This window comes from Haliaeetus leucocephalus, unplaced genomic scaffold (assembly GCF_000737465.1).
Source record: "Haliaeetus leucocephalus isolate CR32 unplaced genomic scaffold, Haliaeetus_leucocephalus-4.0 Scaffold566, whole genome shotgun sequence".
NCBI lineage: Eukaryota > Metazoa > Chordata > Aves > Accipitriformes > Accipitridae > Haliaeetus > Haliaeetus leucocephalus.
This window is the reverse complement of record NW_010973002.1, coordinates 5,528,263-5,550,536: the sequence shown is the minus strand read 5'-3', so window position 1 is coordinate 5,550,536 and position 22,274 is coordinate 5,528,263. Positions and strand designations below refer to the sequence as shown.

Here is a 22,274-nt window from a genome sequence, read left to right as displayed (position 1 = left end):
TCCTATTACTCTTGGACTGAGATATGCACCTACCTGGAGGCACTTCCTTGTACAGTGGACTGTAATGCAGCAACAGGCAGCTGCTTCTATACAGCAACTTCGTATTTTTAAAAGTCCACAATGCCCAAGAGCTAGCTTGAGTCCTGGGAGGGGATTGCTCTACTCTTCCTCCCTGCCCCCAAAATCTTTCCTGATTTTCTTTGCCTGTCCCTAAGGATCATCATAAGTGTCACACCCTGAGTAATTCTGCAGATGTAGTCATGTGAACTTCAGGACTCTGTGGTGAATGTAAGCTTTTTACATGCAAGGATTAAACTGCAGTTTTGTGAGAGTCCGTGTGAAATATTTTCATGTTTGCTAAATGAAAATCCTGATTTGTTAAATGCTGTAATGTGTTTGAGCTGCTGCTAAAGACTACTGGCAAGTATTTAATAACATGTTTGAAACCTCTTCCTAAGCTCCAGTGCTTCTGTTACATTGGAGGAAAAGTTCATTGTGGTGGGTTGTGATTTCAGGAAGATACGGCTTTATGTGCCACTTGTAGGGTTCACTAAGTGCAATTTTAGGTGTACTGAAAAAAGCCCAGAGCCAGTGCAGTCCTGTTTTCCCTGCGTTTTCAGCTTACCAGGAGTTGCAGAAAACTGCAGAAGAGGTTTTATTTTGGAAAAGTGCCTGAGACAAGGTAACTTCCAGTCACACGCACTCACTAAATTCCAAATTTTCAGGGAGACTTCATATTCAGTTACTGTTGGATGTCTTGGGATAGTTTTGATTAAGTTCAAATGTATCCCTGATTGCTTCCATCTGTTTATTATTCAACAGCATATGTGAAATGTGTCTACTCTCTCATTTGATCAGATGCTTTGGGGTTTTGGTGCCATTTATTTCAGTTTGCCTTCTTCCCTGCCACATCTGCTATAAACTTTAGGCTGAAGTGAAGGTGGTGGTCAGGGTTGGCACTTCAGCCAGCCAATACCCAGTGGGTGAGAAGGCACTGAGGAGCTCAAGGAAGCAGTGAAGAACTCAACATAAATGTGTTGATTTTGCAGAACAAGGGAGAGTGGTTTGTTCAAAGACAAAAAGAATGGAAATTTTAATGGGATGTAGGAAGTTGTCTTTAGTCTTTTTATAGAACAAATATAGAAGATTTTATTTTTTTTGTTCTTGCCTCTTGCATTATGTAACTGCCAAAATGCTGTTGTGGATCCCAGATTTTGCCTCCACAGCCATCAATTACTGAGATACTTGGCTTGGCTGGATCGCAGGAGCTTTGTTCCTGGGGCTAGAGATCTGTTGCTAGACCTCAATTTGCAACTGTTGGAAACAATAAGTGTCCTTGCTGTTTATTAGGATTTCTTTATTCTGAATCATACTCAGCCTTATGTTCCCTCACTGACAGTTATTTTGTTCTTGATGCTTGACATAAAAATGTCAGCCGTGCTGTCCATCTGAGCCAGTCCCTTAAAATGGGTGGTCGGAATAGTGACCTTAAAACTTATTAGCTAAAACCAATATAAAACTTTAGGGACAACTGATTGCAAAAAATCCCTACTGGCTGTCTTTTAACTGTTCAATCAGGAGGTGTCTGTCACTTCAGATTTCTAGAACCATGCACAGTTCTGTGATCCAACAGCAAGAAAAAACATGGTATTTCTTATTGGGGTAATTTCTAAGATGTGCAGACCAATTTTTTTATCCAACCACCTTATGTGGTGTATTTAAAGCAGATGAATAGAGAACTGTCCTTTACAGAAGCACAATATTTGGTACTTTATTTTAAGTTTAATGCATTATACATTTTATTGCATCTGGAATCCCTTATATGCATCAGATATTCTGTAGTTATAGCCTAATACAGTTCATGCAAAGCTTGTTCCACTGCGATCATATTAACTTACTTAATGCTGCCTTTAAAAAAAAATCTTTCTTCTCTCATGTTTAAAATTTGCTAACCTCTAAAAAATACATTGATTTTTTTACAAACACTGATCTGTATTTCAGCTGATGTTCTGAGTGAAGAAGCTATCCTCAAGTGGTATAAAGAAGCGCATGTTGCTAAAGGCAAAAGTGTTTTTCTTGACCAGATGAAGAAATTTGTGGAGTGGCTGCAAAACGCTGAAGAAGGTAAAGGTTCATTTAAAGAACTATGGTAGTGTCTTTGCAAATCAAATTTTTTTTTTTCAGATTTTAGTTGTAATAGGCATATGAAGTGTACAGACTTAGAATAGAAAACAGCAGGTGTGACTGCTCCAAATTGTTTCCATCCATGCCCAAGCCTAACAACACTTGCTGCTTTTTAACGTTTGTGGTGTCCTTATGAAGTCCTTAAGCCATCAGGTACCACTTGTCTGTAGATAAATTCTTTAAGCTTCTGCAGGGAGGAATGCTGCGCTGATGACAGCGTGAAGTACCTTGGTGTTAGCATATGCAACCTAACAGTTTTCTGTATCAGTGCCTTTTCTGCTATTATCATCTGTACCAGTGACATGAACTGACTTGAACATAGCAGTAAGCCTTCCTGTGCTACTGCAGTTGAAATTGCTTTTAGCTGAATGATCAGGCTAAGATATCTGGTCTGTATTTGCTGCTTTAAGACCATTACTGGGGATGGAAACTAGTTTCTTTAGTCCCTAACTGGTTTTTTCTTACATTCTGCATAGAAAATTAGTTTGGTTTGTACTGAATATATAAGTTATCTTTTTTGGCTTGAAAAGGAGTTCTAAATCAGTTGGAAAGATCAATCCATGTGTAATAGATACGGATATAATTATTAGTGTTCATTTGCATCCATTTAATGTAATTGATTTTAGAAATTTGGAGGGAACACATAGTAATGCCAAGGAGCAGATAAGACTTTGCAGCAATTCACATATGCAGGTAGCAGCATAAAAATGGTAGCTAATTTCATACTTGAGACTGGACTAGCAATCTTGGTCTAATTAAGCATTTTTTTCCCCTTTTAATCTTCTGCTTGTATGCCTTTCTGTTGCTCTTTATTTTTATCCTTTCCTGCCTGTCCCCTCTGCCAGATGTCCTTAATTACAAAGTCCAGTACAAATGGAGACAAAATGTTGCTGTAAGAACACGCAGATCATGTTTGCTCTGAGAAATCTGATCTAATGTGTAATATTTGTTGGCAGCAAGCCCTTTCCTGTCAGGTGAACACAGAGAGAAATACAACATGATGCAAAGTAGCTTTAGGTGACAAAAACACCATGTATGTTCCTATTTCTAAATTACTTCTGCTTCTACTTCAAAATTACTTTTATTGTATGCTATACAAATCATAAAAAAATTTGTACGGACTTTATACCTGCTGTAGGGATATGCCTTTCTAGATAGGCTGTATGATGCTGATGATTGGTATTTGCAGAGCAAATAGTTTAAAGGGTGCTTCCTGGATGATAGCAGCACAGCCTATTCATAGAGATTAGAAGAGAGAGCAAATAATGCTGATCCTCAGCTCAGATACGCATTGCATGCCTGTGCAGATGAGGACCAGAATAATTCATAGTGATCTGGTTAAAATTCTAGTGACAGATCTGTAAATGAAGACCTCCACCAAGGAGAGTAGCAGAGTAGATCTTTGTCTTCTGAAGCACTGTATTTCTTTCCAGCTAACTATTTAATCTGCCAACCTTTCCTAGGAAATACTAGGTGTGATGAAAATTTTCATTTGAATTTTGGAAGGATATCTTGTTATTTTTATAGAATTGCTTGCATCACTGTCCTTGTGCAACCTACATGAAGTGTTTTACTTTCTTTTTCTTCTAGAGTCGGAGTCTGAAGGAGAGGAGAACTGAGACGGTTTAACAAAGCACAGTCTCAATCTAGGTTAATGCCAAATGCGCTTGGGAATGCTGTACTGTTCAAGCAAAGAGGCTTTACTTCAGTGTCATACAGAAAACTATAGGCTAGGCTTTCCTTTTGTTTAGAAGAATAAAGGTTTTTAATGGAGCCCTGAGGCATTAGATGCTTTACTTGGGACTCTACCTCTGGCTCATTGTACACTAACTTAGGCAAAGACATTCAGCAAGGAGCCATATAGAAAAAGTGAAATGAAATACTTATGGACTCCTTTTTATTAACGGTCTTTTTCAGGTACTATGGTATATGAACACTCCAATTTCTGTTTATAGAACCGTTTGGTCTGTGTTTGTAGCTCAATATTGGCTTGTGTATGTGATTTGACACCACCACATTTTTTTGAATAAATGGCTTTTATATCTTAGTTTCATGGTGTTAGTGTGTATCTTTTCTAAATTTGTTCTGCCAAAGTTTTTATGATTCTTCAAGTGAAAATTACACAAGAATGTCAAGAGACTGTTTTCATACTTCTTAATCACAAAATCGGCATCCATAGTTAATTGGATCACTGTTAATCTTTATTCCCATATTTCTGTATAACTTTGGACAGATTAACCAGATTCCGTAGCAAATGTTGATTCATTCAATTTATTAAGTCAAAGAAAATGTACAGCAACAAATCTGTAGAGTCCCAGTTTTGAATGTACAAAATTGATGCAAACGGTAAGTAGAATAATATGCTGTTCTTAGTTCAGACTACACTCAGTTATTGGTGATGACTAAATTTTGCAAGAAAAAAAATCTCATTTTAGAAGCATTAGCTTCAAAACACGCATGACTAGAAGTCATTACATGTGAAATCTGAAATTTATTTACATCAGCATGATGTTACAATTAGATATTTGACTGAAATACATAAATGAATATATAAACTTCTCAAGACTCATCCTACTTTCTTTAGTATTCCCCTTGTGCCTTGATGTGATGCCATTTACAATTCCAGTGCCTGGGACCTGGTTAGGATGTTGCATAAATAGAGCCAGTGTGCAGGTTTGTACATGCATGCAAGTCTCAAAACCCAAGCCGGGTGCTAGAGGTCTGATGTTGTGGGAATACTCAGCCAGCACTCGGGATCAGAGTTCCTGGAATCCTGGGTTGTGCCTCATGGATGTGAACTCAACAGCAAAGGTCCAGTGCAGCACCATCTCCCAGCTTGCACTTTTTTTCACACAGCAGTTGATCAGGTAACAGTTGCTGCCATTTTATTTCTCATAGGTCTGGTTACTTTGGAAGTAGTCTTCTCCTGCCCCACTCTCCTCTTTGCTGTCCATGCCTCTGACCATGCTGGTGGCCCTGAATGACTAGGGCAGCGAGTCAGCTTGCTGATACATCGCACCACTCCAGTTCATCTTCTCTTTAAGAATATGTTACTTAAAACACTCTGCATCCTTCCCTTAAGAGTTAAATCCACATGAAATATGGGTGATTGGATGAGTAAGGTTTAGAAAAGACAGGCTTGTATTCTTACGGGGGAAAAGCATGAAACAGTATAATTAACTAAAGAAGTGGTATATTTTGTCACTAGAAACCAGTAAGTTAACAGACAGTACAGATTTTTCTATGGAAAAGTCAACACTTCAGGCAAGCCACAGATCATATGGTTGTAAATGTCTTGTCTCAATATGTATCTAGCTTTACTGGAAACAGCACAGAGCAAGTGGAAATCAAGTGCTGTTGAATGCCAGCTTTCCATCTAGAACAGCATTTATTTTTGTAACAGGTATTGATCTTTGGAAGGGGAAATACGTCATGTGGGTATTTCCAGTAACTTAGAGGAGACAGTAAGATAGTCATACTAAAAAGCAGAATTGATGCATTAGCTGCATGGTTTCCATTTCAGTCTTTGTTACTACAGAAAATAAATTTGCCAGGCACCACTGACCTGGGACCCTCTGTTCACAAACTCTGCAGCTGTGAAGTGGTAGTATTGAGTTGTCATTGATACAGAGCCACTATTGCTGGAAACATTTCAAATTCAAAATAGCGGTTTTCTAAGGTACTAATGAATATTCAGTTGGGTGTACGTAAAACTCAGGCTGATTTCAAAGGTGCTGATCTAGAACACCATGAACTGCGTCCGCGGTGAGACTGCCAGGCCATCTGCTGGAGAGAGAAATCATCGTCAGCAGCAGGCACTTTGCGGCAAAAGGCAGCAAGTCTTGGATGCTGGATACCTCTGTGTCCTCAGCATACAGCAGATATAAGCAAAGCTCTCTCATGCTCAGTGGGATCCCCTTCACTGAAGTTCAGGTACCTACAAGCCAGGCACCCCTCGAGTTGGGCTCAATGATTCTTATGGGTCCCTTCCAACCGGAGATAGTCTATGATTGCTGATGCGGTTGTCCCAGGTTCCATTTTATAGGTGATGTGTTGGAGAGAAATTCTGTGTTCGTATCATGTCTGATGTTTAGCTCCTGGGAGCCCCTCTTGGCTTGCCCTCCCCCAGCAAAAGGACTTGTTATTTTGCTTAGGCACTAAGTGTTTCTAAATGTAGTTTTCAGGAATTTTCCACACTTAATCTTTGAGATCAGTTCAGATGGGGACTTTTCATGCACGCTTGTATTTTCACCCAGCATTTCACATACATGCTGGTAACTGAACTAGGTGGGGGCATGAATACAAATAGACCCAGTCTGCATCAGACAATTTCAGTACAAACACATGTAATGATGAGGCTTTTCAAGAAATCCATAGTTTAGAAGCTGGGCAGGTCTTTTTTTATATGACTTTCTTCAGGCAAAGTACCCTTCCCTGGAAGCGTTCACAGAGTCTGCATTTCAGTTAAAAAATGTCCCCAACCCAAAGCATTTCTTTAACACTGTATTGGTTTTATGTGGCAAGGTTTTGGTAGCGGGGGGGGTTACAGGGGTGGCTCCTGTAAGAAGCTGCTGGAAGCTTCCCCTGTGTTCGAGAGAGAGCGAGCCCATACCAGCTGGCTCTAAGACGGACCCGCCGCCGGCCAAGGCCGAGCCAATCAGTGATAGTGGTAACGCCTCTGGGATAACATTTTTAAGAAGGAAAAAAAAAAGTTGGGACGCGGTAAACAGCCACCGGAGAGAGGAGTGAGAACATGTAAGAGAAACAAGCCTGCGGACACCAAGGTCAGTGCAGAAGGAGGGGGAGGAGATGCTCCAGGCGCCGGAGCAGAGATTCCCCTGCAGCCCGTGGGGAAGACCCTGGTGAGGCAGGCTGTCCCCCTGCAGTCCAGGGAGGTCCATGGTGGGGCAGATATCCACCTGCAGCCCGTGGAGGTCCCCACGCCGGAGCAGGTGGGTTCCTGAAGGAGGCTGTGACCCCGTGGGAACCCTGCGCTGGAGCAGTCTGTGCCTGAAGGACTGCACCCCGTGGAAAGGACCCATGCTGGAGCAGTTCATGAAGAACTGCAGCCCGTGGGAATGGCCCACGTTGGAGAAAGTTCATGGAGGACTGTCTCCCGTGGGTGGGACCCCACATTGGAGCAGGGGAAGAGTGTGATGAGCCCTTCCCCTGAGGAGGTGAAGCGGCAGAAAATAACATGTGATGACCGTAAACCCCATCCCTGTCCCCCTTGTGCCGCTGGGGGGGCTTGGTGGAGAAATCCGGGAGTGAAGTTGTGCCCGGGAAGAAGGGAGGGGTGGAGGGAAGGTGTTCTGAGATTTCGTTTTATTTCTCATTTACCTTACTCTGGCTGATTTGTAATAAAAAGTGAGCTAATTTTCCCCAAGCTGAGTCTGTTTTGCCCGTGATGGTAATTAGTGAATGATCTCTCCTGTCCTTATCTCAACCCGCAAGTTTTTTGTTATATTTTTCTCTCCCCTGTCCAGCTGAGGACGGGGGAGTGATAGAACGGCTTTGGTGGGCACCTGGCGTCCAGCCAGGGTAAACCCATCACAAACACAAACTTTGAATTAGTGTTTCTGTGTGAGAGAAATGAAAGTTACAGTCAACACCAAATATATTCTTCAAACATAGAATCAGTTGTTTTATAAAAATACAAAGATACTTCATAGAAAATGTGCTTCACATAACATATTGCATTTAATTTTGAAACATCAGTGGAATCTAAATGTCAGGCCTGTATGTATCTCTTTCACTCAACAATAAATTGCAATAGGATGCACTTCAAAATGGGGATTATTGAATTTGAAGGTGATTCTTCCCTTCCGGCCTCTCCCTTCTGAAATCATGCTGTGGTGTTAACTAAGAGAACCATTTATATTGCTTTAAAACATTCTTCTAGCATGCAGGTGCTCTCCAGGAGAGGTACAGCATCTTCCTTGGTTATAGCACTGGTTAGAAATCTGAAAGATGTTGATATAGTTCCTATTTCTTACTGCTTCCATTACCTAATTGTGTTGCAGGCTTGTCTATCAGGGTCAGGCCCTATACAAAGGGGGTTCCTACCCTGCAGCAGTTGTTAGTAATCCTACAGATAACAAACCATCATCAAGCTGACACTCCTTTCAAGTGTTTTCAGCAGCAATCCTGCTTTCACCCTTACCGTGTTTTGGGCAATAGAGATTCACCCACAGGACGTGTGGTGATGACCTTCCACGCCAGCACCCCTCTTACCTGCTCGGCCAGCACATCCCAAACCCAGTGGCCAGACCTGTGCCAAAAGTCCCTGAGCTCATCCCTGGGGCAGCTCCAGGCTGGCTGAGTGAGGAGGGCACTTACTACCTGGAAAAAACAGTTTCTACCAGGTGAGACCCTCTGCTGGGTCCCAGGGTCAGGTCCATGACCATGCTTGGGAGAGGGAGGGATACATCGGGGGTGGGGGTGTGGAGGTGTGTATGTGTGCGCACGCGAGCTCTTCTCTTTGTTTACTCTTCTAGTGTTTAAAAATTTCAGATGCTGGTGACCCGAGGCATATTTTCATTCCACAAAGAACCTTGAGCTGTAGTAATGACTTCTTTCTGATTAAGGCCCTGTCCATTGTCAAAACAGATTTAAAAATGAAAAACTATTTTTGAATATTCTTTCTGAATTATAAATAAAATTATTAAAATGCTTGCTATAGTATATTCAATATAAATAACATTTATAAATATGTAATATTAGTAAACATCATACATATTTAGAATTATTACATTATTCAGGCATTATATTTAAACATTAAAATATCTTTAATATACAAATACAATTTTATAAAATGTTAGACTATTTTTTAAGAAAACTATTGAAAATGTACACGTGCGAGAAAGTCAGTGCACTAGTACAAGATATGTGTGTAATCCTAAAGGGAAGATAATTTGACAACAACTCAGTTTCAGTCCATGAGAGAAGTTATTTGTAAATGAATAAACTACTTCGTAACTTAAAACTTTTAGAATACATTTTAGTTTTGTTGAAAGTATTATTGGCCTTACTCAAAAAGTTTGTTTTTAATAAAAATGTTCAGAAAATTCAGAACACCAGGATTTTGAAGCATTGTTTATACATAATGCTTTTAGCCTGAATGCAATCCCTTGCTGCTTGGAATTTACCCTAATCTGTACCAGTAACTGAAGTGAAAACTGGACAAACAAGTGATTCGTCCTTCTCCCTTCCTGTGCTGTAAGAAACAGCTGGGCAACTACTTTAAGAAAACACACACAATTGATCATCTAGCTGCTAAAATTGCTTTTAGATTCCTTTTAGTACCTCTAAGGTATGCATTATTCTACCCCTGCAGCTTTCTTAATGAAAAGATTCAAAGGCTATTCAAAATCCCTTAAAAGATCAATTCTTACCTCAGGCATAATTCAGGACATGTTATTTATTAACAACTTTCTTTGTAATGTAGGAATGCCTTGAAACCCTAGTCATGGCCCAGAATGAACTGTGCCATATGGATGCACATATGTGCAGGAGAAGCATCTACACTTACCACATCTTTTGGGGGCTTGAGAAACACCTTCCAGAAGGTCTCCGATTCTTCATTAAGAGATACGAGGTAGTGGGTTCTCTTATGACTTACTTACCTAGCCAAGTTCCTGGGTAGGACTTTTAAGTATCAAACACTTCATGCCTGTTGCTTGGCATATAACGGAGAGCTGGGCACGTAAACAGAAAAAAGTGAGCAACTTGCATCATCATTTTCCAGCTCTTGAGAGCAGGCCAAAAGGGGTTAGCAAGCTTAAGTATAAATACAGGGAAGTGGTTTAATGTAAAAAGCAAACTACGCTAAACAGTGCTACAACATAAGCTCTCAGCACTACCCGCACCCGCTCTCGCTATAGCATCTTTAAGCCACACGCACTCCTTGGCAATAGTGGAGTTCAGCTTTTCCCACTCTCCCTGAGTGATTGTCATAATTTTCACAAAAGCTACGTTTTGGTTTTTCTTGAGTCCCATGCAGTTACGAAAATTTTTTGCTGAAAATGCTGAAACCCTTTTGTTTCTCAAATCATCACTTGGCAGGCAAATCAAGGGTTCAAGTGACAAGGAGCCATTTTCTCAAATCTTTAAAAGCCCCCCCAGGGTCCATTTAGAGGCATAAAGTAGTGTTAAACAAGGTCTCGTAAGTGGGTGGGTGGGGGAGTCATTTCGTGTTTACCTGCCACGCAGCCATAATTCACAGTTTAAGATGCAGAACTTCTTTGTTCAAACACCCTGAGTGGCACTGGTGGGACTGGAGAGGGATGGAGGCCCTTCCTCCCCTCCCTGGTACAGCCCCATCGTGGGCTCCAGCTCCCAGCACAGCTCCCAGGTGGTGGTGCCTGGGGCAGGGCACTGACAAGCAACTGTGGTACTACATCAGCAGCAAGAAGCAGGCTTCTTAGCATCTAATATTTGAGCGGCACGATTTTATTTCAGGACAGCTTGTGCACTTACGCAATGACAGACCAGCACTTCAAGGCAAGCAAAGAGAGCAAGAAAACGCGGCCCAATCCCTTGCTTTCGGTGTTGTAAGGGTGCAGGGTTGCTGAACTCTGGTTTCTGTTTTGAACACCTTCCTCAAAACATGCGCTTTCAGAACCAGCGGGTTCAGCCCTAGTGCGGTGGTGGCTGTAGGGCACGTGATGATTCAGCCTCGCTGGGTTTGTCTGAACAGTGCATGGAAAACAACAAAACCTGTCACTCTCAAACATGCCGCCCTTACTGAGGCACTGGTAAACTGCCTGGTAATTGTAACGGGTCTCCTCTGGCATCTCAAAGGCTTTGCTTTAAGTTCCCATCATGTTCACGGACAAGAATAACTACCTTTAAAAATCACATTTGCACTTAAAAATTAGGCTTTTTACTATCTACAATAAGGCTTGCGGGCTAAGACAAACCAGTCCTTTCACAAAAAGAATCACAAATAATATTACACAGGTTAATTGCAGCCAACCATTCAGTGCTGGCTGAGCTGTGCTGGTTATTAAGGACCGAAACAAGGACAAATTACATAAGTATATCTCTTCCAAAAAGAGCCACATCTTTCGATTTTGGAGGGGAAAAAAAGGCAAATCTTCAGGGCTGGCTTCTTCCACTTCTCCACCAGGCTTTTGGTTTTGTGCTATGATATTTAAGGAAAAATTAATTCCTGCTCCTTACCAGCCACATGGGCCTTTACTGCTTCATGTAAACAGAAACAAACCCAGGGAGGGGAAGTTATGCCAACACCTGCAGAAGACAGGATTCAGGCCGGCGAGCACTCCCAGGCTGTGCACGTACCTATATTTGGCCCTTGGCACAGAGCTGCTGTGCTGGCGTCCCGGATGACCTGCTCTCACTTGCTATTTTTTCCTGGCAGGAATCTGATTCCCAGCATGACTGCGGCCGCAGTTTCCTCCCACGGAGGCCTGGCAGCTCACGTCACCCCACGCACTAGCCGGGGTTTCAGCTTGGCCCCTTCTGGGTTTCTCCTTTCCAGTTTACCCACGTTAGTTATTCTCCGATGAGAAAGAAGTCCCAAGCTTACGGGGACCTCAGGAGCTTTGGTGGGAGCTGCGTAGGTTGGAGTCTCACCTCGTCACTGCTCCCTGCTGCCCTGGGGCACCAGGGGCCATGCTGGGAGAGCAGTGTCTTTAGTAGCCACCTGAGGCGGTCCAGACAAGGAGGAGAGTGAAGAGTATGTGCTTGCTTTCCCACTGCCTCTCCCACAAGGGACGCAAGAGAGAAATGCCCTTGTTGGTCTCGGCCATCACTGAGCAGGACCGCACGGATGGCTCTGTTTTGCAGGCATACAGGACACGTCCCCTACCCACTGGAGAGGGTTGCTGGGCTGTATATGCCAAGGTTCACCATCTTCTCCCAGTCAGCAAAAGGAAAGAGGCCAGTGCTGGAACTGCTAATATGACACAGCTGCAGACTGACAGGTAACATTTTGGTACTTGGATCTGTCGCTCTCATGGCTGCTGGCTGCCAGAAACCCAATTACCTCAGTCCAAGTGCCCAATTTAACAGTTCAACATTAACGACTGCCACAGCGTCCTACACTCATCACTAGCACTTCTACTGATGGCGCTACAAGACTCAAGTGCCTGCTTCCATACTGTCCAGCACCTCTCACCCTACGGGTCTGCAGGGAAAGTGCAAACTGCTCTGGAACTCCACTAGCAGTGAGAAACACACCCGTGAACACCAAATTTCTCCAATTTAGGAATGCACAGGAATAAAAAAAAATAAAGATTCGACCCAGAATGAACACATGACTGTATCATGGCAACTTCATAATAAGAAGATGCATTTGCGTTGCAGTCTCTTCCAGTACACCAGTTGCCTGAGATTTTTCTGTTTATTTTTCCCGATGACGTTTAGGAACATTGCTGACAGGCCAACATAACTCTCTCCGTATCACTACTAGTTATTGCTGGGATATTTGCATAACACTGACAGCCATAAATTACACCAGAAGAAATAACAAAATAGTATTGTTGAAGTATCCAAGGATATGACCAAAATAAGGTTTGTAGGCAGACCTATATTATTAGACCCACTAGTCTAGCTGGGAAAAATCAATAAGCTTTCAAGTACATCAGTCCTTCTCCATGTTCAAAATAGAAGCAGCAGCCTTGAAAAAAAAAACAAACCAATTGAGAACAACTGCTTTAAAATTTAGTTAGATTTATATCAATAAGACCACCCGAGAGAAAATAGGTGGTATGTGTGATACTGAAGGATATTCTAAAGGGAAGTGGGCAGGCAGATAATTTATAGTTTGTGGAATAAGTAGGACATGTCAGTGGAAGAAAAGGTTAAAAGATGTCACAGAATCTCTCTCTTTTACTGTGTTGATGACCTAAAGAAGTTCAAATACAGGAGATTCAGACTTTTCCACCTTTGTTCAAGGGTCACAGACAGCGCTATACTAGCTGGGAAAAAATGGTATTTACCATGTGGCTGGGTGCCTACCCCTGCATCAAGTCTGTCCTTTTCTGTCCCTATGATCCAGGCCCTTGGGATAATGCCAATGCAAAGACACCTTAAAGGGCCTGGAGATGAGACTACACTTCCAGAACCAGAAATTTCTCTTCTGTCAAGAGATGGAAGCAGTGTATAGACAGACAGACCTGGAAGATCACACTTTTCCCACTGTCCCGGTTTCAGCTGGGATAGAGTTAATTGTCTTTTTGAAAAAAAAAAACCAAAACAACATTCTTCTGTGGTTTTATCGAGACAATGGGATTTTGGGGTTAACAGAAACATCATTATATTTCTTCTTGCTATCACAGACTTCTTATCTCTTACATTTTGCTTTGAGCTTAAGACATTAGTGAATCCAGAAATCTCTGAAACTGTAAAGCTGTTTCAGATGAAACCATTAAGGCTGATTTCTAATCAAAGGGTATTTCATCCTGTACCCAGCTGAAGCGGTCCTGAATGCTCTCTCGCCTCAGAAAACACACATAATTCAATAAATCCAATATGGAAACACCTTCTGCTCCCAGACAGATCACCTCTCACTTACCGCAGTATCTCACCTTCCTCTCCCTCACAGGTTGGCCCAGGTTTCCAAAAAGACTGGGAAAACATTTTGTCACCCTCAGCTCAACTTCTGGACCTGCAATCAGAGCCATCCATCCTCCCGCGCTGCTGGCTGCTGAAGTGCCTCTGCAGCGGCACCTCCGGCAGCCCCTTGCCTCGGGGAAAGAAGGGGGATCCCCCCTTCCCCAGGGGCTGGGGCAGGAACCAAGCACCATTGCTTCGGACCCCCCTTGGTGCCCCTCCAACCTGCACACAGCCTTGCTGCTGGGCCCTGGGGAAGCAGAGTGCGTGAACCACATCTGCTGGCACAATTCCTCTGCTCCTTGGGGAAATCTGTGTCGAGTGCTAAAATAATCACAGCAGCCAGATTCATAGGGATGCAGTCTCCAGAGATCCCAAATAGGCCAGTAGCTTGTCAGGGGAAATGCCAGCACCTGGAAACACTGCAAAGACAGAGAGAGAGAGAAGTACTAGTCCTGAGAGAAGTACAGGATACAAAAAACAGGACAGAAAGACAATTCAGAATAACTGCATAAATCAAGGTCATGTGCTGTCACTTCTGCACCAAATAGCATCTATGTACTCCCCTCTCATGTGCTGCTCCCTCTTACAGTCACACCCAGGTCCCTGTTACCAATGAGCAGAGATTGCTTTATCTCAATTTTTTTCCTTTTACTTCAGCTTTTAACTGCATTTTGTGCATAACCACTTTCACAGTTTCCTTTACATGTTTTCTTAGGGTTTTTTTGTGGGGGTGAGTTTTAATATTTTTACAACAACTGATTATAGTTTAGTGATTTATATAGCATAGTCATTATATTTATGTTATAATTTAGGGGCTGTTAGAGCAATTGAAATGATTTTTTTTTTTTAAAGAAACCTTCCTGAAACAGCAGCTGATGGTGCTCCTTTAACTGAACAGTTCTCAGGGCAAAATGCAGCTCAAATGATACAGGCACACATCTGGATAATTTATTTAAACTTGAATAACACCATCCTCCCTTCAAGGACTAGAAAAGCAAATAGCCACTTGTTTATCCTCTGCCTGTGTGCAAACTCACCTTTATATATTACTAAACTTGAGTAGGATAGATGAAATGCAAGAATCAGATGCAGGCAAGGAGAACTGGCATGGATAAATCAAAGATATATGAATATATCTACTAAAGAAGTCCTAAAGCAAATGGTTCTTATGACCCTAACCTCCAAATGGTTTCCACAGGGTCTGGGAGAGGTCTGAAAGCTGTAAGTGGATATATGGATAACTGACTGAAGAAGAACACATGGTGGTGCTAATGTTGCAAAGCAACCCTGAATTTTTAACATGAAAAAGGCAGAGGAAAAGCGTGGTGGTCTTGGGAATACTAATCCTCAGAGAAGAAGAAAAAGGACAAGTTCTTCCTGTATCAAGGGAAGAATCCACTAGGGACAACTTTAATAGTATAGATGGGAACCTAAAAGTAAACTAGAGGAAAAGCACAAAAGTGCTGCCTTCTACAAACATAAATGAGAGAGTGACAGCAGAACAACAACCTGCCAGTTGAAGTCCTGCAACAGTGGGAGGGTCTGAACCATGCTGTAGATGACATTTAAGCTGGAATTTTGTTTCCATGATGAAATTCATGCTAACTGTTCTCACAAGAAATCACTTAAAATATCAGGAACCCAGAGATATTCTGGAATTCCCAAGGGTTCTTACTCCACCCCATAAAATGGAAACATTGGAAATCCAGATATTCCCCAAAGATGCAGGCATCAGAACCAGAAACTCCTCCCCATTTTGGAGAAGGTATTTGGAGAAAGTATAATTATGTTACTGACCCACCTCTCACCAGCCATCTTCCACTGCTGTGGTAACCTGTAATGCGCAGAAAGATATTCTTCTTCAGAGGCAAACAAAAACCCAGAAATCACCCAGCTCAGTAAAATAATATTAAAAAGATCTGATAAAGCACTGTGAAAAAAACCCAACTATAGAATAAAAATATCAAGTGTGTGTCCTGGTTTCAGCAATGTGCTCTGCTGCCTAAATGCAAAGGTAGTTACAGCATTTGGTTAGTGCAGGGCACATGCCTTTGACACAGGAATGTCAAATAAAAGGAGCATACAATTTAAAAGAAGAACTGTCTTCGCAGCTTCTGCAGTGTATTGGTTTTGTGTGGCAAGGTTTTGGTAGTGGGGGGGTTACAGGGGTGGCTTCTGTAAGAAGCTGCTGGAAGCTTCCCCTGTGTTCGAGAGAGCCCATACCAGCCGGCTCCAAGACGGACCCGCCACCGGCCAAGGCCGAGCCAATCAGTGATAGTGGTAACGCCTCTGTGATAACATTTTTAAGAAGGAAAAAAAGTTGGGACAGTGAGAAACAGCCGCCGGAGCGAGGAGTGAGAACATGTAAGAGAAACAACCCTGCAGACACCAAGGTCAGTGAAGAAGGAGGGGGAGGAGATGCTCCAGGTGCCAGAGCAGAGATTCCCCTGCAGCCCGTGGGGAAGACCCTGGTGAGGCAGGCTGTCCCCCTGCAGCCCATGGAGGTCCACGGTGGAGCAGATATCCGCCTGCAGCCCGTGGAGGACCCCACACCGGAGCAGGTGGGTTCCCGAAGGAGGCTGTGACCTAGTGGGAAGTGTGTGCTGGAGCAGACTCCTGGCAGGACCTGCGGATCTGTGGAGAGAGGAGCCCACGGAGCAGGTTTTCTGGCAGGACTTGTGACCCCGTGGGGGACCCACGCTGGAGCAGTGTGCTCCTGAAGGACTGCACACCGTAGAAAGGACCCATGCTGGAGCAGTTCATGAAGAACTGCAGCCCGTGGGAAGGACCCACGTTGGAGAAGTTCATGGAGGACCGTCTCCCGTGGGAGGGACCCCACGCTGGAGCAGGGGAAGAGTGTGATGAGCCCTTCCCCTGAGGGGGATGAAGCGGCAGAAAATAACGTGTGATGACTGTAAACCCCCATCCCCGTCCCCCTGTGCCACTCGGGGGGCTTGGTGGAGAAATCCAGGAGTGAAGTTGTGCCCGGGAAGAAGGGAGGGGTGGAGGGAAGGTGTTCTGAGATTTGGTTTTATTTCTCATTACCTTACTCTGGTTGATTTGTAATAAATTGAGTTAATTTTCCCCAAGCTGAGTCTGTTTTGCCCGTGACGGTAATTGGTGAATGATCTCTCCTGTCCTTATCTCGACCCACAAGCTTTTTGTTATATTTTTTCTCTCCCCTCTCCAGCTGAGGATGGGGGAGTGATAGAACGGCTTTGGTGGGCACCTGGCGTCCAGCCAGGGTTAACCCATCACATGCAGTTAAGGACTTACCCAGTGTTTGCAGTAAACCCTGCACTTCTGAAGGATCTTCTACTTTGTTCTGTCAGACCTGTGACCTTCCTGTCCTTTGGCTCAGAGATGAAGATGATACTGAAGGCAGACATCAAGATACCGGGAAACACTGCATGAATTCTGACAGCAGAGACTTACGGGGATGAAGTGGTGGAGTCCCAGCCCCAACGCAGATACAGCAATGAGAAGCAGACGAGAGAGACCTGGAGTCCACTCCTGCTGGTCATCTCAGAGAAAAACTTCTTAGCACCAATAGTCAGAATTGCAACTGGACACAAACACTGGCCTGCTGTTGACAAGGAGAGGGCCCTAAAGTCTACCTGACTTTTGTTGGCCTGCTTCTATTGTAATAGCACTTGGAATAGCTGATAGCACTTGCAATCTATTATTACTCACACGAGCAATCCCACTGAACAGCTGCAAAGAAGTACTGCAATGCATTCACAAGTGGTCAGTGCTCCAGATCTGTCTGTTCCTGATACAACTGATTGCTTGCTCTACCTAAATTATATGAAGAAATATTTCCTGGGGAAAAGCAGCCTTCAAGAGCACTTTACTTTGAGTACATCATATTCATTTAAGGCTAGATCCTTTAAAAGATAGGTTCATGTTTAAAATGGTTTGCTACTGCTGAACAGCCTTGTTTTTCAGCAGCATCCCAGTTATTGCTTTGTCAGCTGCTGTGTCTCTCTCAGTGGCATAAACAAGGCAAGCAGCACCAAGCATACTGCAAGCTGCCATGACTTGGGCTGCTCTAGGGAAGCTGTGCCATCAAGTTTCAATACACTTCTAGAAGAAAAGCCACTCCTGTGGTGACAGGCTGGCAGCTTCCACAGCTGACATCTCTCACTCATACATAGAAGATGGAAACAAAACACAAGATGGTGTCAAAAACACTTTCCAGCTCATACTGTGAAGTAAACTAATTATGTTTAACTTGAAAATCCACCATCATTTAAAATTCTCTGCAGAATTAAGCATAGATTTACCTTTACATTTGCTTGGAATTCAGTGTACTTTCTGTAAAGCACAGTCACTGCAAATTTTCTCTCATTTGGGGATTCTTCACTCATTCAGTCTCTAAAAAAAAAAAAAAAAAAAAAAAGAAAATAGAACAGCATAAAAACCTGCTGTGTCCTTCCTTCACCCCTTACTGTTCACTTCTCTGACTCTCTTGCACAAGGATTCTTGACCCACATGAAAGCATATAATTAAATGGAAACTGTATTAGCACACTGGAAGAACACTCTTCTCTTTGACTGTGTAAGCTGGATAAAAAAAAGCAACTGCATAGAAAAAAAATGGACAAACCGAAGTTAATACCTGGCCAATTCATATCAAGCCGTTTTTGACTGATGGCTGTCTTGACCAGCACCAACTAGAAACATGAAAAAACACAGCTTCAATAGGGCGAACCCTAAATTGGGAATGCAGGCTGGCAAGCCAGACAACAGAAAGAGGCAAGTCTCAGGACTCCGAGAAGAAGCTTTGGTGAAAGATAAGCCATGCCCTTACACCTTTATCTGTCTTTCAGGGAACCTGTGCCAAGCAAATTCAACTGACAGAAAATTCCTGTGTGCTTAAGGGATTAATCACTTATTGCAGATACCAGTATCTGACTGTCAGCTTGTGTAATGTCCCTAATGCAGATGTTTTGGCACTGATAGCAGAAAGCATTGACAGTAGATTTGATAAGCAGCTAACCTGTAGGATAAAATATGAAGCTAAGTTCAAATGCGTAAGCCTGTATATTGCTTACCTCGCAAAAAGTCAGAAATGCACTCCACACCAAGACAAACAGGCTGATTTTCACAGTGGTATGTCTGCTACTGTACTGGAGCTGGATATATAGCTCAAGAGCAAAGCAGTAAATTCAGAATAAGCATGAGACTTTAGGGTTTCGCTGTCAAACTCTGGATATCACCTGACGCTTCAAGTAACAAACAAGGTTTGTTTCTTCTATTTCATCGTTACTACATACCTATTCCACTGTTAGTGTCATCTGCTTGCAAGAAGACTACTAGAAAATAGAAAGCTGTGATCATAGGTGAACATACTCCTGAGCACTCATGTTGCTTTACCTTTTTATGCGAGGGCCTGACACTCTTTCAGCGCTTCCAAGGGAAAAGACAAAATGATGAAACTGCTTCCCAGCTTGTCCCCATCTTGCACACAGATGATGGTGGTGATGCAGCAGAACTGGCTGGCAGCAGCAGGTTGTTTTCCTAACTAGAGGAAAGAGTAATAGCTTTTTGTATATGCTGCTCATGCACGCTCAACAGTACTGCATTCACATTACTAGCAGCTCATGGGTGTAGGTCTTCTCTTTGCAAGAAAAGAAGCTAGGCTGTTCTAATAATGAGATATTTTAAAGAAAGATTAATTGCTAGGGGCATCTAGCATTATTACTGAACCAACTGCTTCAAAATGTATGTCAGGTGTCTAAATTAGTTATAACGCTGGCTTCATATTAGGAAAGAAATTGGGTTCTTTAAATTTACCTTCTGAATTTTGAGCCAGTTACTGCTTATGTTTTCAAGGTTTTGCACATGAAGTGGTCCATTTCCAAAAGATTCACACATCATCACAGGACCACAGCAGCTAACTTGACTACAGATAAGCCATGCCAATGGAGCAGGGTGAGCATACTGACTGTGCTTTACAGAAACCACAGAAAGAAACAAAGGATACATCAAAATTTGGCATTCTGTCTTTCTCTTCTTCCTCCTGTGAATTTCCTTCACCTGGGGATTGCTGGTTTGGACCAAATGTCTCTATTCTCTTGCAAGTGATCCATCCTGCTTTAGCAGGAAGTCAAGGGAAAATACCAGCACATGACATCACAGGGAAAAAAAGGACTGCTCTGGCTCCTGCATGAATGATGTAAGAATGACAATGGAACTGTGTTTCTTTAACCTAGATAAAAGAAGGCTGGGGCCAGATCTGACTGCAGTCTTCTACTCTCTAAAAGGAGTTAGAGCAAGACAGAGTCAAACTCTTCTCAGAGGGACACAGCAAAAGAACAAGGCAAGGGCCACAAGTTGCAACAAGGTTAATTCTGACAAAGGAAAAAAGCTTCCACAGTGAGAGTACTCAAGCACTGGAACAAGTTGCCTGACAGGCTGTAGCCTTCCATCCTCAGAAATGTTCAAAACTTGACTGGGCGTCTCCCAGAGCAAACTGCTTTGTCTCGGGAGTTAGCCCTACTTAGAGCGGAAGGCTGGATCGGACAGCCTCCAAGGGTCCCTTCCAACCGGTGTTCTCCATGGTTGTGTCACAGGCACAACACAGCTTGTCACACAGCTCACATGCACAGCATGAACAGCCACACAGTCAGCAGACAGACCTGGTGACGGGCACTTAGCTAAGCAGCTTACATCAGAACCTTGGTGCTTGAACTTCCTTTGTGATGCACAGCTTTTCTCCCCACCCCTCCGCTCCCACAGCACAAGGTCTGACTCAGACCATCCTCTACTGTTCTTCTATGTACTTGTAAACACTTTGGATTTCTGCTTCTTTACATATGATGCCTGATTACTTCAGGGTTACTTGGAACTCTCCCAGGGAATCACCTGGGAGGGCATTCAGCAGATGGTATCCATTTTCCCTTCAAATCAAAACCAAGTAGTGATGGTTTCCACCTGAACCTGATAAAGAGGAAATCTCTGAGATGTGATGGTAATGAGAACCTGCGGCAGACATAGCATAACACCAATAAAAACTACAACTAATCTGGAAACTATTCACTCTCCCACTGCTTACACCCCACTGTTGGTCCACAGGCATTAACATGTCTTGTTAATCACAGAGTTAAAGTCTTAACTTACATTTACTGTTGAAGTTTGCTGGGTTTATTTCAGACCTGAAGAACAGATGCGACAGTGGATCAGGTGCCAGCACACTGCACTGATGTACTTCCCACCAGAACAGGGTATGATAAACACTGTCTCTGAGAGGCTACCTTCCCAGCAGTTACCCACCTCTCCAGAAAGACACGTAAATGCCTTCTACACAACAGCACAACTAAGTTTGGAATTGGCTGTAGGAAGCATTAGACGACTTTGTTGCCTGCATCTAGAATTCTGCCTTTTTCTCTTCCAGACTCAACTAAAACCAGCCCAGTTGCAGTACATCCCCAAATCCTGGTCTTGAACAGAAGAATTGGGCTTTGGGTCAAGCCTTTCATGTGCTACCATTCAAAATATCATTACACTGCTATTTTCAGCCTCCATTTTTTTCTTTAATACATTAGATGCAACAAACTCTCCTTATCCCAATCCTCTATCAGCTTAATTAAAAATGGATTTTAAATGTGCCGAAAGCCGATTCTTACAATTAAGATAAGATCTTCAGAAAATCCCAAGAACTAGCTTCTGAACCCGTAAAATGAGTATTTGTCTTTTACTATTTTTAGAAGGCTGACCTCTGAAATACACTTTCTCTTTAAAGTCAGTGTCCTGGCACTTTTAGTTTTTTGTTGGGTTTTTTTGGTTTTGTTTTTTTTCCCCTCACCTGTCTATGAACATTAGAGGGACAAACTTCACCAAGTCTATCTTTTGTCTGGCAAGCATTATTCGTGGGACAATTCAACAGACATGGCCGTAGACTGAATTAACAATTAAGCCACTGCATACTAGATCTGGTGGGAACTATAAAGAATGGCTTAAAAAGCGAGGCTGGACATCCAGCCGCCCCATCTAGAACAATGGCTTCATGCTTGCCTGTAGTTGCTTTTGCTTGAAAAGAGTCTCTTGTCTAGGTAGTTTTCTAACAGCTATTTAACTTCCCAGGCTTAATACAAGAACTTTATGCCATTTTGGTTTTGGTCAGAAAGTTTCTCAAAGAATACAGTCAGCATCTGTTTTTCTAAGAGCAAAGATGAACAAACCATTATTTCATCAGTAGTCATTGGTAACCACTTGTTAGGTTTATTAAACAATATTTGCTATGTCTTTGTGCTTTTGGAGGAGCTAATTTCTGACCTAGTTGTGGGTTGCTCCAGCCACTGTACTTAAATGGCCTATTTTCCTGTCCTAATTTCCCTTTCTCAATCTACAATGCTCCACTTCACTAAAAAACAAATAAATAAAAATGCCAAACAGTTTTGTACATTTTTTTTCTTCTCTGCAGAGAAGAACCTCCGATCCAAACAACACAGGCAAGTTTATTCTGTATGCCAGAATCATCTCTCCCTCGTGTCTTGCTCATAAAGA

The 22,274-nt window shown here is 42.8% G+C and overlaps 1 protein-coding gene across 2 annotated transcripts in view; it reads left to right on the top strand.

Annotated features, from left to right (window-relative positions):
• The window catches only part of BZW2 (basic leucine zipper and W2 domains 2), a 48,371-nt gene extending 44,140 nt beyond the window's left edge, over nucleotides 1-4,231 (top strand). The window contains exons 11-12 of one of the 2 annotated variants that reach the window (XM_010577634.1): nucleotides 2,002-2,124; nucleotides 3,775-4,231. In XM_010577634.1, the coding sequence (XP_010575936.1) occupies nucleotides 2,002-2,124; nucleotides 3,775-3,803 (152 nt within the window). In that variant the 3' untranslated portion in view covers nucleotides 3,804-4,231. Of the gene's footprint in view, nucleotides 1-2,001; nucleotides 2,131-3,774 lie in introns of both variants that reach the window. The other variant, XM_010577635.1, reaches the window with a different exon arrangement.
• Nucleotides 4,232-22,274: the final 18,043 nt, after the last annotated feature.